The sequence below is a fragment of the Crocodylus porosus genome, unplaced genomic scaffold, assembly GCF_001723895.1.
Source record: "Crocodylus porosus isolate Cpor-Errol unplaced genomic scaffold, CroPor_comp1, whole genome shotgun sequence".
NCBI classification, from domain to species: domain Eukaryota; kingdom Metazoa; phylum Chordata; order Crocodylia; family Crocodylidae; genus Crocodylus; species Crocodylus porosus.
The window spans coordinates 62,141,101-62,159,520 of NW_017728909.1; the positions used below are offsets into that span (position 1 = coordinate 62,141,101).

At 39.2% G+C, this 18,420-nt stretch overlaps 1 protein-coding gene across 5 annotated transcripts in view; it reads right to left on the reverse strand.

Moving 5' to 3' along the window:
* Positions 1–18,420, reverse strand: part of FAM172A (family with sequence similarity 172 member A) — a 405,744-nt gene that overhangs the window by 174,751 nt on the left and 212,573 nt on the right. For all 5 annotated transcript variants that reach the window (XM_019532373.1, XM_019532374.1, XM_019532375.1 and 2 more), the window contains one exon: positions 2,094–2,213. In XM_019532373.1, coding sequence (XP_019387918.1) covers positions 2,094–2,213 — 120 coding nt within the window. The remainder of the gene's footprint in view (positions 1–2,093; positions 2,214–18,420) is intronic.

Sequence of the window (18,420 nt, forward strand, 5' to 3'; positions counted from 1 at the left end):
TACATTAAATATACTTTTCATGCCTAGTTTTGCATAACAGATATGTGATGTGCCAGTGATTATATATTATATTCTTCCTCCCATGCATGTACCTCCTGCAGAGATAGCAGACTACAGAAGCTGACCCTTACTGAGACCATCTTGTCTCTCTGACAAAGCTCCTTTTTAACTTCTTACTTACTGGTTACTTCCTGTGATGGAGAAAAACTTTAGCTCAGCTTGTGATAATTTCACAGGCCCTGAGCACCCTGACCCCAGAAGCCCCAAGGTCAGAAGTCAAGTCTTGTTCCGAAACATCTGTGTGCTTCATATTAAAGTAGAACAAAAGTGGAGAAATATCCACCAGTGTGACGAGAGAATCAGGCAAAATGGGAACAACACACTGGTCATCTGTTACCCATGCCATCTCAAGCCCCTGACAAAAATGTGATGGAAAGAACTTTACTCACTAAAGTTCCAAACCACCTTCAAATAGGTACTTTGTTTATGACAAATGACCAAAGGTCTCAAACACTAAAGCACTGAACACTGAAGCATTTCCTTCTGTCTCACATTTGGAAATGAACATAAAATACATTCATGTAATATATGTGCATGTGTCTGGTATGTGCTATCAAACAATAATACTTTACAAAACCTCACGAAAACTGCAGATACTTCCATTTCAAAAGATAACACACACTAGAACAATCTAACAGTCTCAGTAATTGCAACTTCACAGCTTACAAAAGGAAGAAAAAGAAACAGTTATTTCATGCCATACTGGATATGCAGAACAAAAGTCAGACATTTATGCAGGAGCATTTGTAACTTGAAATTAATAATGACATTGTGTTATACAAAGTATCATTTACAATTACAAAACTTGGTGTTCTGATAATTTAATTTTGGAGGAATGAAAGTCAAATTGTACAATTTGTTGATCAGTTAGTAAAACAATTGCATGATTAGATTAGTTAAATCATTCTCAGGTTTCAACACGTGTGCATATAATGTGCTTTTAAATAATCAGACTGGAGGAAACAATGAGAGAACCCAAATAGTCTTAATTTCTGCAACAGGGAAAACAAACAAAGGAATCAACAAAAACTTGTGAAATCGAGCAAGCCCTGCTGCTCCTGCTTTCTTGTTGCTGAGAAGTGCTCAAACATCTATCAGGCATCTATTTTATCCCAGAGCAGAACAATAGTTAAAACTTTAAAAACAAAGTCAAAGACACTCAACATATGACTACTGTAGTTGTAATGCTTTGAATCAAGTTGGAAAATCTCTTGATCATTTTGGTCCCAGTCCTGCAGTTAGATGATTAATTTTACACATATAAGTAACTGCAGTGGACCAATCAGACTATTCACATATGTAGTGAAACACATGTGTGTGTTTTCTTAAGCAATGTACAGCCAAATCAGGCAATGCTGGTATCATAAGATTGTTTTAGGACTAAACTACTGTTTCCTAGATAAAACATACAAAAAAACCCCAGCAAGAAACCAGTGTTTATAAACTGAGTGTTTTAGGTCTCCTAATCTTCAGTCCTCACAAGAAACCATTTTTAAGGTTTTTTATAAATTATTTTTTCAATCAAACACTTGAATAATATCTTGCAAATAAAATCAGGAAGCATAACTGTGGAGCCCATACTCTTCTGTGGAGGAATAAACTATACGGTATTATGACAATTATGTGAATTTAGACATAGCTTAGTTTCCTCTCATTGCTTCCATGAAATGTAATGGACTACCTTGCTTTCCAGGAAAGCCTGGCCATCAAGACCTTCAATCTTTACACAGGCACAGCACTATCTGCACAGAAGTCTTACCATACCACTTCTTGGAATTCTTTCACACTGGGACTGATCTAAAGCTGAAATCAATATAATTTACTTTGCCTTTCCTAGCTTCTGAAGATAAGGTGGGGGGAGCAATGGGCTATATGCGACTGCCTTCTAACTCAACAAATAATAAAGACAAAATAGACTATTTTTTTATTTAGAGTCAATTATGCTATGTCAAAAGCTACCAAGAACTATAAGTTGGTATAAGTTGTTCCTTGGAAAACCCTTAGGATATAAGAATGCAGAAGTCAAAACTTACCAACTCTACGAATGCAAGTCCACCATAACTGTGAGCAACAAAAAATATGTTCTCAGCTGCTGACTGAGCAATAAAGTGGTCCCACACATAAACTGCATGTTCCTCAGGAGAGCCATTATCCTGCACAGAGAAATGATATTATTCACTATAACCTGTTGAAAATTAACAGTTCAAGTTACAGTAATACAATCAAATTTTAAAGAAAAATGTTCTGTTAAAGGTAAACACAAATAAATTTACTCAGTACCAAGTATAAATATATTCATTTGTCTATGAAAAAGACATTTAAGAGTGTATTTTAAAGCTGAATATACCATTTTTTAAATACACACAAAAATGTGCATTTATAGAAATCTAAACACCATAACAGCAATTCTGTAATATTATTCAAACAAATTGTAAGATTCAAACTTCTGACATTTCTTATGTGAAGTATTTGCTCAGTAACATGCTTAATAAGTTAAGATTAAATCTGGTACAATTAATAGTAACAAGAATATAATAAAAGCTCAATCTCAATTTTAGTATATTTTCCCTTTTTGCTATACTTTTTCATATCTAGCTGCATAAAATATGGGTTAGCACCAATATGACTCAAAAGTTAAAATCTTGGTGGCACTTCTAAATTGAACTTTTAAACCCTACTTATTTTATACTGTTTTGCAACTATAAAGTTAAAATGCAATGTAGAAAGGGCATCTCTTAACCAGTGTCAGGTACTACTTGTGTTGGAGCTAGAGTTTTGGTAGGTCAAGTTTTTTGCTCATTAAAGAATAGGACTTGGAATCAGAATATCTGAGTTTTACATTGCTGTTTCTACTCATTCATTTTCTAGGCAACTTAAACTGTATCTCACTTTTTAGGCCTCATAAGAATGTATGTAATAAAGATAATATTTCAATCAGGAAAATTTTAAGTAACCTATATAAAAATCATGAATAAATAATAGTGAGGGCAAACAAAAGCCACAAGATTCTAATGATATAAATTATAATTCAACTGTAAACAATTTTCAAAAAGCTGAGGTAAGTTAGGTATTCCTAACTTTTGGGATTTAGGCTCATATGTACCTAAAGCCTTGGTCTGCAAAAAATATCTAGGTACCTATGATACTCATTTTGGGTTCTTAGCACCCAAAATAAGTATCATATGCCCAAATATTTTTGGGATCTGGTCCTAGGTCACTCTGCAACCTGGAACTGTGATTCTTAAATTATTTAAGCACATTTTTATTTACTTTCCCCTGAAGTAGAAAAAATTCAGAAATATTTATCAAAATTGCAACACAGCAGACTCTACTACTGATTGGTTAACTCTAAGTAGCATAATAAATGTTAATTTATTACATAATAACTACTGTATAATTTTTTAAAGTGAGGGGTGGGATATTTTTTGCCTTTTGACCCTGGTATTTCAATTTGATCACAACAGAGAAGCAAGTAACCACCAACATACCTCTGAAGACACGATTGGGGCCCTAGTGAAGACAGAGGGAAATGCTTTTTGATTCAGTTACAAAAGCTGAGATTTGCAAATGAATACTTTTTTTCTCTAGAGATTTAAAGGGGGGGAACAGGGAACTATGGGACAGAGTATATTAAGGGATGCATCTTTTATTTGGGATCACTATACAGAAGGTCTATGTTGTAGGAAAATAACATTTTCCCACAGAGAAGCTTTCTTTAATCAATTACTGTGAATGAAATTTGGAGTTTGTTTCTAATTAATAATAGTACTCTTTCTTGTAAAAACAATTTAGAAGGTGTGTAGTTCTGGTTTAGAGCACTGACAAAATGAGAAAGATATCAGTTGTTTCTAATTAAAAGCTGTGCGCTCAGTCTTGGTGCATCTCATGTTTATTATTCTGTATATCATTAGGGAAAAAGCACACCACCTGAGGGCTTTCCCAAGGACTAGAACAGCAGCAGGAAGTTTCCAAAGGATTCAGAGATCTAGTGGCAGTCCAGATAGCTCTCAGCAATTAAAGCAAAACTTGCTTTCTAGTAAACTAAATTATTAACCCCGAACTCTACGTTAGCATGAAGAGTCAATACATGTTTTCTCAATAGCAGTGGTTCTCAACCTTTCTAGACTGGAGGCACCCCTTGTTTGACAGGAGGCACCCCCCAATTTTTGTAAATTAAGTAGCACCCCCATTTCAAACACTAATTTATTACAATGATTAACTCCTTGCAGAGAGGCTGGGTAGTGGTTGAGAATCACTACTCTGCAGAAAATCCTACACCATCCAAAATTCATTGCTTAAGGACCATAACTACTGTTATCTAGTGATTGCTCACCTGTCCTAGTGTAAGATACATTATATTTTTGTACATTTTCTAAGCTTTAGTGAGGAACCAGGGTGACAACCCACCCCTAATTGGGCAGGACAGTCCTGAAAGGACAACATCAAGTCCTGCTCCCGGGCTACGTGACTCTGGGACAACATTTGTCCTGGATTCACAGTATTGTGCAGGGATCTGGGTTTTCTGTTCACCATGGAAAAACATGGGAAACGGTGGGTTTCGCCTTGCAGGATGGCAGAGTTCTAGCCTGCAAGGGGCTGTGGCGAGCAGGATGCAGGGCCACACACATGCACATGGCCAGCAACACAGCCCAAGACACTGACGGAGAGCAGCTCCCCTAACTGCCTGCAGGTAAGTCTATGGGGGGCCCCCAGGGTGAGGGAGGGGGAGTTGGACAGGATTGGCAGCTGGGGCAGGGAAGAACTGCCCAGCCGGGGGGCATGGAGCCCAGGGCAGGAATGTGTGGATACAAGACCTGGCTGGGGAGTGGAACAGAGCCATGGAAGGATCAAGGGTGGGGGGGGGGCGGCTCCCCACTGCTGCATGCACTCTCAGGGAGGAGGGAATGGGCATTTGTGTGCAGATTTGTGCACACGGCAGGGGAGGACGGAGGCTGAGGTCTCCCTACCCTGCTGTCCTGCCCCCAGGAGCCTCGTGCTGGTCATATTGCCATTGTGAGGTGCCCCCTGCCTGCCTGGCAGCAATGGCTCATAGTTGTGCCCCTTGTTGCTGCCAGGTGGGCGGGAGGACCTTGCCATGCCAGCACAGCTCGAACAAGGCTCCCAGGGGCAGGACAACAGAGCGGGGAGCCCCAAGCTTGCAGTGGGCAGCCTGCATATGCCCCCACCCCTTATGGGCTGCACTTGGCTCTGCTCTGGCAATGCTGGGGGTGGGGGGCGGGAGAGCAGCATGTGTCCTGCCTTCCAATCTGGAACAACCTAGGAGGAACTTTAGTCTGCAGAAAACATCAGATCTCTTTAGGATCTGGAATTATGATGGTTCCATTACAGCTTGGGGATTAACTGGATTTGTCTCACCTTGAATAAATTATGATGCTGTGTACTATAGTTTTGATATGGAAGGTAACAGTTCAAGGAAGGTGTTGCTCCCCTTCCTTTCACTACTGTTAGACTATGTTGCACTTACATGCCTTCTTGTTAAATTATTTTAATAAAGTGGAAATCTCTTGGTCATACTTTACATAATTTTCCATATGACCACAAAAGAAGGGAATTAAAAGTCATACCACTTGCTTTGTAAGGTAGTAGTGAGGATTAATTTAGTTTCACTTTTTGACTGTTTTAAGACCATTAGCTGGAAGGATGTTATAAAAGCTGAGGCCAAAATTTTCCAAATAACATGTCTGAATTTATAGATCTAAATCCCATAATTCTTTGCTTAAATAAATGGCTTGATTTTAGATGTGTTGAAATTGATAACAGTGTGGGGTTTTAGCACTGTGAAAATCAATAATTTATTCACGGTCCTAAACATGTTTTTATAGGTGCCTATCCTAAGGCATCCATCTTTGAAAGGTTTGTCTCCAATGTATTATTACTAAAAATGTATTTTTTTCTTTTTACCCTGATATTCAACTTGTAAGTTGCTTCATGTAGATTTTAAATTAAATTTGTCTCTGGTGACTTTACTGCAGCAGATTTTTCTTATCTTCTGCCTTATAAGAAGATCTTTTGTGCATTTTACATTGAGTTTAACCTATTTCTTACAAATTACAGCAAGACTCAATAAAGATTTTGTAGCCTCCTGCTTGTTGACCAAATTATTTGAGTCATGCTTAAAAAGAGGGAAGGATTTGTGTGTGTGTTTTTAACTTTTCTTGTCTTGGAGTTACGAGTTGGAATTTAGAAGTCACAACAATCCAACATTCCCAGTCATAAACTATAACTGTAAAGTATAAAACTGTTGCAGTTTAAAAGTCTGGGAGGGTCAGATTATGCCATACAAAGGGGCTTGAAGGGACACTGTACTGCCTGGTGTAGGATAGCTGCTTACTGCAACGATTATGATCAGCACCCTCTACCCCTTCCAGTTGCTGGTAAAAGGTAAGGGACATGGCAATGGGGAGCCTCACCAGTCACGATCATCACTGGTTTAAGAGTATGGGGTAACATCATACCAATGACAGAAGTGCTCCTCTGCATTTTTACTTTAGGTTTGGGCTGGATGGTTGAGGATCAGGAAGCTTTAACCTGGCAGAGCCCCTTACAACTTTGCTAGGTGGGCAATGGAGGATCTGCCTGAGACTAAAATATCCGATACAGTTTATAGTGTACTGCTACTATGGAAAATCTTACATAGGTCAGTAATTTTTAAAGAATTTTCATATAAGGTTTAATGTGCTACTTAATTCATAAATAAGCAGCAACACTTAGATACGTATCTTAATGGCTATATTAATTTTCATCCTTTTTCTAGCAGAAAACAGAAAGGGTAGACTTTATATGCTGTCAGTGGGCATGTCTACACGTGCCTATTAACATGCAGCAATAAGCATGTCTACACGTGCCTATTAACATGCAGCAATAAGCTCTCCAGCTTATTCCTGCTGGACCCGGATCTGTACATGCACCTGGATTGCAGCACACTGAGCTGGGTTGTAGCAGTCCTGGCTGCCAGGGTACCCAAGAGGTCAGCTTGCCACCCTGGGGCTGCTCTGATACAGCTCAGTGTGCTGTGTAGGGGTTGACTGGGGTGCTTTACTGCACAGCAAATTAGTCCTCTGCACAGTAAAATACCATGTAAAATACCTTGTGTAGATGCACTCAGTGATTACTAAGTCTATCCAGCCTATCAGATATTGAATGCGTGTCATACTTGTGGGCATCAAACATGATTGAAGATTACCTTGGAGGTAAAAGAGTTTTACATTATGCAACAGAAGTATAGTACTTTAGATAAGTTCATATACATTGCTTTTCTATTTTAGTTTATACAGCATATTACAGGAAGTGCACATCTTTTCTATTTTAGTTTATACAGTGTCTTACAGGAAGTGCACATTTTCAGCATGTAGCTAAAAATAAGGGCATTTTATTCCTGACTTATGGAGGTGATATGGAATACAATTAACCACATCTTTGGTTCTGGTTAGGTTAAAAACAGGTGCATAGAATTATCAGAAAACATGTTTTTGCCACACCGAATAGTTTCTTTTCAGCAATAAAAATATCACCAGGTGTTTCCAAACAGAAATAGCATTACATTTTATTTGCTAATCTATAAATGAGCACTCAAGTACTGCGTTAAGAATAGATTTCCATTTCTAATTATGAAGCAAAGAGCTTTTTGTTTTCGTGGTACCTATCTTTTAAAAATTATCAATTAGCTACGTTTGAAAACACGCCTTAGCTTTCCAAAGCAAATTGTTATTGCCTTCAAAATGGACAAAAACTGTTAATATGAAGCTTTTCATCATAATACCAGAAGTTTAATCAGATAGTTTAACAGTTAATTTTATAAAAATGATATGGAAATGATTAATAAATTAATGTTTCTAGTAGACAAAGCAATTTAAAATCCCTGGACCAGATCCTTTGCTGCAGCTGAGAGATGCTTGATGCAGCAGACTGGAGGTGGGGGGTCAAGAAACAGGTTATGGCTCTGTGATCCTCTGATCAGCTTGGTCTTGGCTCAGGCCCTGGCACAGGTTACAAAATTCTGGGGCTGCTCTAACCTATACCGGTCTCCAAGGGAACATCAACTGTCTGAGAATAAATGGAGTGCAGCTATGTTTTTGCCATGCCTGCTTTACACCCATCCACCCCCTCACTTTCCTCATGCTGGGGCACAGAAGCTGTTCATGCTGGCTTCATGCATGTTAAGAACTTCCTCATGCTGAGGTTATTCTCATCTTGCCAAGCATGGCAAGGATCTAAACCCCTTGCACCCCACTAGAATGGGAAAGGAACCAGAACAACAGAGAAAATCTCGTCCTCTGAGCTGCCATACAATACATATTACATCCCAGCCTGGTCTTTGCTACTGTTTTTGCCCAATTTTGATGTGGTATCTGATTTTTTTGCTAGAAGTCCTACAGAACTTACACAATGAAAATGCAGTTACTAATATTATCTTGCATTTTCCTGTTAACATGAAATATTATTTTGTTTGATAAAATGCTACCACCAATCTTCTGTTCCAAGCAGAAGTAAGATGCTGCTTGCACTATACGGAAACAATCAGTTACATTTTTGCAAATACCACATAAAATATTTTACTTTGCAGTTTCATAAGAAATGAACAAATGCTTGTGGATAAGTTCTCTTGCAAAGGTACTTTACTATAACAAAATGAGATGCCTCAATTTTTGGTTTGTCATTTGCTTAAATATTATAGTTTGCTAGGGTAAGAGCTGTAAGGTATAATATTTTAATGAATCAAGGCAACAGAGTACACAGATAAGCAGTGTGCATACAGTAAATACAGTGATGTGTTCTGTTGCATTCAAAACACAGGTTGGATTTACTAATGTAATATTGCAGTCATTAATTGTTAAATACCAAGCTGAAGTGATGCCGGAACCAAAGCCTTATCAACTATGCCAGATTCTAACACCCAGACATTGCAAGGTCTGCAGTTATGATGGACTACCTGAACTGATAACACATGGAATTATCTAAACAACATTTGCATATTTGTGTAATTATTTCCTAAGGTTAATTAGCTCCTGCAAAGCAGCTTGCCCTTTGAGACTGCTTACTGTGACAGGTTCACATATTTCCTGTTTCAATGCCAATTTTTACAGATTTTTTTAGCTAACCTGTTGCTGGAAAGTTACAAATCCTGCCAGGTACTCAGGTTCCTCAGTTGCTATTAACTTTAATGGAGTAGAGACAATTCAGAACAATGAAGAATCAGCATCAAGTAACTAACACTAAAATACATATCACTTTTAAAATATCATATATATCCGTAGTATTCACAGAAGAGCAAATTAAAATTTGTTTTAAGTCCCTGTAACAGTTCTTTCTTTTCCATGTCCAGTCTAATTTAGGAAATTTATCATGAACAAACTTAAACACACACCTTTTCTAGTTATATATAACTTCATTATTTAAAAATATCACTACTTAAAGGTAAGTTTCATAATTTTCTGTAGTTCTGCAATCACCTTTCATCTTAACATCTCAAAAGTCTCATTATGTCTCTGTGGGCTAAAGTAAATGTGTTAAATATATGAGATCTGAGTCATATGCTGAAAGCCTGTACCAGAGTTGTCAAGAGAGCTGAAAACCCATGACTTCTGATCCTGTGTTATAAGCAATACAAAACACTTCCTCTTCTTTTATATGTAAAATTCCTCCTGTTGCCTAAGCTCAAAAAAGTAAGATTTTTTTAGGATAAACTTGTGTAAAGAGCAATTCATATAGCTTTACCTGAAAAACTTTAAATGCAAAAATAAAAAGAGAACAGGAAGATGAATATGAGAATAAGAGTTGGTACCTGGAGAAGTAGTAGACTGTCATTAAAAAGTTCAGAGCGAAATAATGTTTTCAGTGGAGAACGGTTACTATTACAAAAAAATCTTTCTACAAAATATTATATATTTCAAATAAAATGCAATGAAACAAAGGAAACCCCAAACCCCACTCCCTCTTAGTAGACAATCCTTCATTGTCCTACATTTCTTGACTTACAGCACCCTCTTAATTTAAACTTCACCCTGTTAACTGCACAGCTTTACACACGCACACATACACACAGAGGGAACCTAAACATTAAGTACTGCCATTTCACTGGATATGAATTCATTGAATAGGAATTGGAAACCTCTTCTTTCCCCTTCTCTTCTCCATGTTCCCCAATTCAACATCTTCATTTCTTGTGGTTCTTTGCATTCCTGCACTCTTTTATTTCCTGCTCCTAACATCTCAAAAGTCTCATTATATCTTCACCCCACCTCCCTGCCCCACCACATCATACAAGTCTCCTATATCTTATCTCACTGCCACCAATTGCAAGACAAAGCAGCACATCTCTATGCAGTCCCACGCCCCAAGACCAAGTCCCTCTCAGTTCACTGTACCACATCTCTTCCAAGAACCTGCTCCCTCATTCTCTCCTTTCTCTGCTTGGCTATATCTGTCAGTAGCTAGTCAATTTATTTTTAAAAGTTTGTGAATAAAATTTGAAACCATTTTGTAAATACTTGGAACTAACAAGGTTTCCTGATGATGATCTTGGGGTAAAGAGGCTGGGGCTGCTGCAGAAAACAACGCGGGGAAAAAGAAGCAAAAGACTGCTTTGCCACTTTACATCACAGGCTGTCCTGTTTAGAGCATTTCTCCGGTCCAGTTCTAATAAACAGAACACCAGTAACTGTCATCATTCAAGACTGTTACAGGCCCTTGTGCATCACATGCCCTTATTCAGGCCACACAGCTACCTATTCTCAATATTCCTGAAGCACACTGAGTGTTTTTAAAGTTGCTTCCATTTCTCTGGCTTCTCTTGCAAACAGATGTTCACCATACACTACTTCTATTCTGACTGAAGCCAGGTTGCTGACAGTTGAATGTTTACAAGTGGTGGCTGATACTAAAGAGCCAATAGGGTCTACCCCTGGAAATTAAATCCTCATTTTGGTCAAACACAAATCCATATGGTAGACTGATGACTTCCCTTCCCCTCCTCACCAGGATCACAGTGGAAGCAAAGGCTGGCATTCAGTATAAGACCACAGCATTTAGTCATGGGGGCACGTCTACACGTTTATTAATGCACAGTACCTACTGGGTATTAAATTGAGTACTTGGAAAAGGAAGTACTTAATTAATACGCAGTAGTCTGCTCTACTGTGCATTAGCTCGATAGCATGCTTTTTTACGATGGTTAATATGCAGTAACTACTGTGCATTAGCCTAACAGCACAGTTTTTGCCTTGATGATGTAATATGCAGTCAATAAATCTGCTGCATGTTAAGCATCTCATGTAGACATGCCCAGAAGGAAGAATTGGCAGCACTAACAATCTTCCTTGCAGCAGCAGAATGAAGAAGAATCTGAAAAGAAAGGGCATGGGAAACCTTCTTGACTAACTGATCATCTCCCTTCCATCACTGCAAGAAAAAATTTGGCACACTCACATATGGGCTGCCTTTTCCATCTTCTTAGAGGCAGAGTCAGAACAGCCCTATAGTTTGAGTGCAGTGTAGAATTCCAACAGACCCCAAGTGGGAGAAAGCTGAGACAAAAGGAATAAGAAGCTGGGCAGCCTGTTACTTCAAAGAAGTCAGCAAGTAGAGGAAAGGGACCAAAAAGGAAAGGGACAGACAGGGAAAATTTAAAGCCTGTGACAGGCCCAAGGCTAAATTATAAAGGGGAGCCATAACCATCTCACACTACTTCTTCAGCAAAGTCAACTAAAATACCTGTAAAACCAAGCTGGAGTTTCTAGGCCATGACATTTTACAAAGTGTTCAAAAGTGAACTTTTGGTAAATTTTCAAGGCATCTGACATTTTTTTTTAAAAATCAAACTCTCAAGAAAATGTCTAACCTAGAAGTAACACAAACATCAGGAAAAGTCATGTGGAAGTGGAAAATTATTGTATTTACTTGAATATGGGATTTTCCCCCCAGTCAGTAGGGGGGGAAAATGCTCCTCATCTTACATTGTCATACAAAGGAACCTCATTAAGTACATTGTCTATCATTAAACTGCTTCCACTAAGGAAATGGGAAACAAACTATGAAGCTGATTAAATGCAGCCAACACTAAGCACAACTATAAAACACGTGGCCCATATTGGGCAAACGTACTAATGGGAATCTATGAAAAGAATAGGTTATTGCAGCCCATCTGAATAAGATTCATGGTACTGCTTGTGTTCAACCTTAGTGCTGACTTTTTCATGTCTCACTACTTTGCATACATTTCAACTTCCACTTCACTCTTACAGCTGAGCTGTGATTTCTTTCCCATTACCAATGATTCCTGTTTTTTCACCAGCCTTAAATGCCTGATAAATATTTCCGAAGAGCCTGAAACAGTTCATCCAGAATTCCTGTCACCCTTCTCTCAGCCTTTGCATATGATTAGTGTGGCCCTGCCTTCCAGGAGGTAGATCTGGACCAGGTTGCCCTGCGAGTTATCTACATATAAATTTTTGGAAGATCCCAGGACTTTTGCCAAGAACACCCCATTTTAGTCATAAGTGTAGGGCCAATTAGCACACGGATCTTTTGTGGGGAGTATCTGGAGTACACACACATACTGAACAATTTTTAACTGTGAGGGTACCATGGCTTGAAATGCTGTTGATTGGTGGGAGCCCGCCCACTGAACTATGTCATAAATCAGACGCCTCTGGCTTTGGACTCTCATGCATGTAGGGGCAATGTCACGATCAAGTAATGCAATTAAAATGGCACTGTATAGTGGAGAGTGCACCCTTGTCTGCTTGCAGACGGGACTCCCTATGTGAGCCTCATAGTTAGTATATCACTGGCCAGCTTCCAGTGGATCTTGGCTACACACTGACTTCATGGAAATGGGAGATACCTCTCTAGCTTGCTTCTAAGGGATGCTCTAGCTTGCATCCAAACACTAAGTCTCCAGGCTTGGGCTTGAAGACTAGGATACCTGCCAAAAGATTTGGAAGTATCTGAAGCCCCAGGCTGAAAGGTCTGGGGTGGAGAATATTTGCTGATAGTAGGGCCACATACAGTTCTTGAATAATTCAAAGGATTTGGAACTGATCTGGCTAATTTGACCTGGGACATGAAAAATCTTCCTTAAAAAAGAAATTGTATTACATTTTAAGAAGGTGCCAAAGTACTGCTCAAAGTGTATTTATGGAGTACCTGTGGTAAAACTTGCAGAAGTTTCAAAAAAGTTAAAATGCATCAATTCTGGATGAACTAACTCTATGAATGATATAGTTATCTATTATCTATAGTTATCTATTACTATAGGCACATTTATTTTAAAGTGAGTTTTTTCAAATTTGTCCCTCATTTCCATGTGCTCATTGAGAGGAGGGTCTCACAGTGAGGGGGTGGGAAGAAACCATAGGGAGGCCAAGTTGAAGGGGCTACCTAACCCCTCCAGATTTTTTTTTTTGCTTTAGCAGTAGTGGTAGGGGGCATATTCAAGGCAAATATCCAACAATTAGATTCTACACCAGGAAAATTATAACAAATTTATAAATTTTCCATATAAAGAATCTATTTTTTAGGGAGGGGGAGGAATTTATATTCAGGATATTCTTATATTTGAGCAAATACAGTATATAGTAAGGAGGCAGCTTCAGCCTCAATTGTCAAATAATTATTGCTTGAAAATATTTGAGGAAAATGGAGGTCCAGTGCTGAGACAGTGGTAGCATAATGACAGCTCACATTTATGCAACACTGAAGGAAGTGGATTTTCAAAAGGGATTAGAGACAGGAAGTCTTGTACACAGAGATATCCAAGATAAAGGGAATAGGAAGGAAGAAAGAAGGGGAAGAAGGGCAAAGGGAAATTAGGCTCATTGGTGGAACAAATTGAAAACGATAGCATGGGATAAAACAAAAGCAGAAATGCACGTGGGGGCAGGTTCATGCTGAACTTAAAAGCATACATCAAGAATCTAGAATTTGATGAACAGGGAAGGAGGTACAACTAAAGGTACACAAAAAGGGGAACATTAAAGACTGAATGACAGATCAGGAAGGTGACTTTAATAGTTGTGTTCTGAACAGAATGGAGGCTACTGGATGAGAAACAATAAGGGTAGAGAGAAAAAACAATCAATAGGTAGATAACAAGCATCTTGGCCTTGAGACTAGAGGGAGGATAGATTTTAAGTCAGTTGCAGTTCTATGTAAAAAACAGCAGGATTTGGCAATAGCCTGGATGCAGAAGTTTATTGTTGTCAAATTTTATGCAGTTCTATATCTGACATTTTCTGCAAATATAAGAAATTTATTTTATACACTTTTGCAAATGGTGTGATTTAACTCTGGTGAAAGACACTAGTCTCGATCAGCTCCAATGTTCATCAACATTAGTATGCAGTTGCATATCATTTTTTACAACTTGGCTGACTGGTTGGAATTAAACCTACAGATTTTAGATTGGTGATTCTCAACAAGGGTGCCTTGAGATCCTTTCAAGGCTACCTCAGGGTGCCACAGAATGTTAGCACTGTTAGTTCTGCAAACATGATTCATAAGATAAAGACAGAGATTTCAAATAGGAATCGACTCATGGTCTTTCTGAGTTCTCTGCAATATACCATTGCTCTATTATTTTCTATAGTAAAAAATAGGGGTTGCTGCTGATAGCCATATCAATCTGGGTTCAGGTACCCTGAAATCTGTGGCAGGCCATGCTCCACAATCTCTGGTAGCTCACTGGACAATGGCAGCCCAGCTAGAACTATTCTGTGGGCTAGATCTTGGCCCACAGGCCATAGGTTGGACACCCCTGATCTAAGTGTTATAAACAGCACAGGTATAGTCATCATTTGGAACATTAATCCTGCAAAGCTGTGTGTCAAAGTGCTTCATAGCTGGGATAAAAAATTTTTGAACCTTGTACACCATGGTTAAAGCGTGCCAGTTTCTATAACTAAGAGAACACGAGGTAGTGATGTTTGATTGCCTTTGACTCATCCGCCCAAATGACCAGGAATTTATTCACAGCTGAGCCAACTCAGCCTTTGGCATGACTGCAAAGCAGGGTTTGAACCCATACCACAAAAACTATAGCAATATGCTTTGAGCACTCTGCCATGACGCCATGGTGCAACTTCACAATTACCACTTCTGCAACATGGATGAACGATGAACATTCTTCCATGGTGTAAAATTATGAGGCTTTAGTTAATAACAAGGGCTTTGAAGTGCACCAAGATATTTATAGCATACAGTAGCAGAAGCTGGGATAAAATGCAGTCTTAAGACTTAGCCTGGCAGTTCAATGAACATTCCACTTGGCCACAGAGGTCCAAGTGTATCACACTCTAAATGTATAACACCTTCTTAGCTAGACTGAAAGGCATGGCAGACCTGCTAAATGAATGCCCCATAAAACACACAACACCTAGCAGATACGGTGTATTAAGAACAACTAAAAAACTGAGCCTGGGAGACTGAGAAGATAGTCAAAACCAGCAGAAAAGGGAAAAAAAGATGAGTTGAAAGAATAAAGAAGTATTTAGACTTCAGCAGATGGTGGAATTTAAGTTTAAAATGTCATGTGAAAGTTTAAAATTAACTAGTTTCAGATAAATGAGGACTAATTCTAAAATCTGACCAAATATTTCTGGCTTGGAAAGAGAGCCATCAAATCAGCAGGAACCCATTACTGGGAAGGCCAAGGCTTGTAATGGGGAGATTGTCTGTTTTAATTTCTAGATTGAGTAATTTAATTTATGCTGAGAACCACAATATACATAATGTTTTAGAACAAAACAAAAAATGCAGCTGTAAACAGCAAACAGGTGGATCCTTATGTCTCAGGGTTTGAGAGAGCACTGCCAGAAGATAAGTAGATGAAAGATTATTGTTTAATATAACTTCTATTTTCAATCAAAATGCTAGCAGTCCTGCCATAAAGAACCCACAGTCCCAAATTTGGTAACGCTTTATTTAAAAAAAAAAGATGTTTGCTCTTTATCAAATGTCACTATAGGCCTACTCATTACACCTTGTGCTGTTACAGCTCATATACAATACTGTCAAACACTAACAAATCAGCTTACCAAAAACTTGATTTTTTGTTTGCCAGTTTAAACAGTTAACTTTTTCCCTATATTTCATATACTTGGTCCTACCTCCACAACTCGGGCCTGACTTCATCTCATTTCTCACTGCACATGAGTTTCATATTGTGTTCCATTTTCCCCATCTCGGACACAAGCTGTGCTCTTTCTGATGGCAGGGGATTGTGATCAATAAATAAAATCCAGAGCTAGGCTACGTGTATGGGACAGAGATGTCCTGTGTCCTGTCATTCATTTGGTCCACACGAAAGACTTACTTTTCCCCAATGTATCCCACCTGCCTGAACATACACTGCAAAATAATGCTACTAACTCCAGAAAGTCTAAGCAAACTTCTTTCTGGGCCATAATTCCTGCCATTCCTGATCTGCTGGACTATGTAACTATTAAACTTGAAATACTCCTCTCTCCTTCCCAGGAACCTGTCCACTATGATTCTGCATCATCTGCTTGGGAGCAGGAAACCGAACCAGGGGTATTCAAGCACTAGACTACAGGTATTCAAAGCCCAGGTCTCCAACCTCTAAACTTTGAAGTCAGTCCTAATTTACAACATCTCAACAGGCAAGCCAGAACTAAAAATCACGACATGAGACTGTCAATGTTTACAGCTACTTTTCATAGCGACAACAGTGGTCTCACCTACATTCTAATGCAACATTGACATAATAATATATTTCAGTTTTGACAAACTTAGATCATCATAAGGGACATTTTAAGAGTTGCTACAGTGCCAGGACCCTCAAATGTTAAATTACTGGAAGTATTTTAACAAATTCTCAATGCAAGATTTGGGTTTTTAATTTTTATGAAACTATGGAATACTTTGCAAATGCAGTTCAGCCTCTGCATGAAAAAAACAAACCAAAATGAAACAAAATGCTTTTATAACAGCCCATTACCAATCTGTTTTTGACCAGGAATAAAAAAGCCTTAAAGGGGGTTTTGTTGTTGTTGTTATTTTCTATTTGGCAGAGAAATGGTAGCATTATGGCTGTGACACAGAGTCACAAAAGTTTTCACAAGAGAATGGATATCTAGTGCTTCAAAATCCCATCTTTGGTACTTATTGATGACCAATACCTGATGCCTCAATGTCCCTTATAGTGGACTTTCAAATCTTTGCAATATGATATGGTGGCAGTGGAAACAGCAAAAGATTCGAGAAGGATCTTTTTCAAATCTCACAGGAGATGATCTTACAGCCTGAAGCACAAGGACTGGTATTTCTTGTAAATTCCTGATATAGCTAATGTAGCAGCAAATGTTATTCTTCTCGTTAAATCCTCAATGATTTCATGCAACAATGAATATCTTATTCACCATGTAAAAGAGTATATACCCATCTAAATTTGTTGGTTTCAATTTCTTAAACATTATATATCCCTTTGTTTTATATCATGATAGGAAGCAAAAGGCAACACTCCTTCATGCACTTTTGTAACTTAGATAACTTTAAGTTGCTTCCTCTACACAACATCTAGAGGCTAAGCTAAATTAACTTCAGTTAATTTAACTTCACAGGTGTAAGTATTGTGGAGCAAATATTTCTATGGTCAAGGCTATGCTTGTCAGTAGGGCTATGCAAAGCTTCGGTCACCGATTTGATTCGAAGGAGATTCGGCCCGATTTGGTGGCTGAATCTCTGAATCCAAATCTAATCAGGAGACGCACTAAAAGATCCAAATTAAATCTGAAGCTTCTGAATCAATATGGAAAAGATTTGGAGAGATTTGGATCCATCAGGGAGAGGCAGGCACAGCTGGGTGGCTGCAGGTTTTCTCATGGCTCCTCTGGCTGTGCCTGCTTCTCCCTGGGTGGGAGAAGCTCCCATGCCTACCCTGCCTGGCCCCATCCCCTGCCTGGCCCAGCCTCCTGGCACTTTAAAAAAAAAAAAAGCCCCTCACTCACTGGATGCAGCAGGGGCTGTGGGGGCTCTGGGGCCTCCTGGCAGAGCCCCAAAACAAAGCCCCCACTCCCTGATTGTCCCCCCACCTAGCCTCACGCCAATGGCTCCCCTGCCTGGCCCCAGCAGTCCAGAAATAATGAAGAAAAAACCCAAAAAACTCTGCACTCACCTGCAGTCGCAGTGGATGCGAAAGCTTTGGGGGCCCCCTCACACAGCCCCTGGTCCCTGATCTCCCCCGCACCCACCCAGCCCTGCCCCTGATGGCTGCCCTGCCTGGGCCCAGCATCCTGGCACTTTAAAAAAAACAAAAGCCCTGCACTCACCAGCTCTGGCAGTGGCAACTGGGGGCTTCTGAGGGCTCATGGTGGAGGCCCCCAC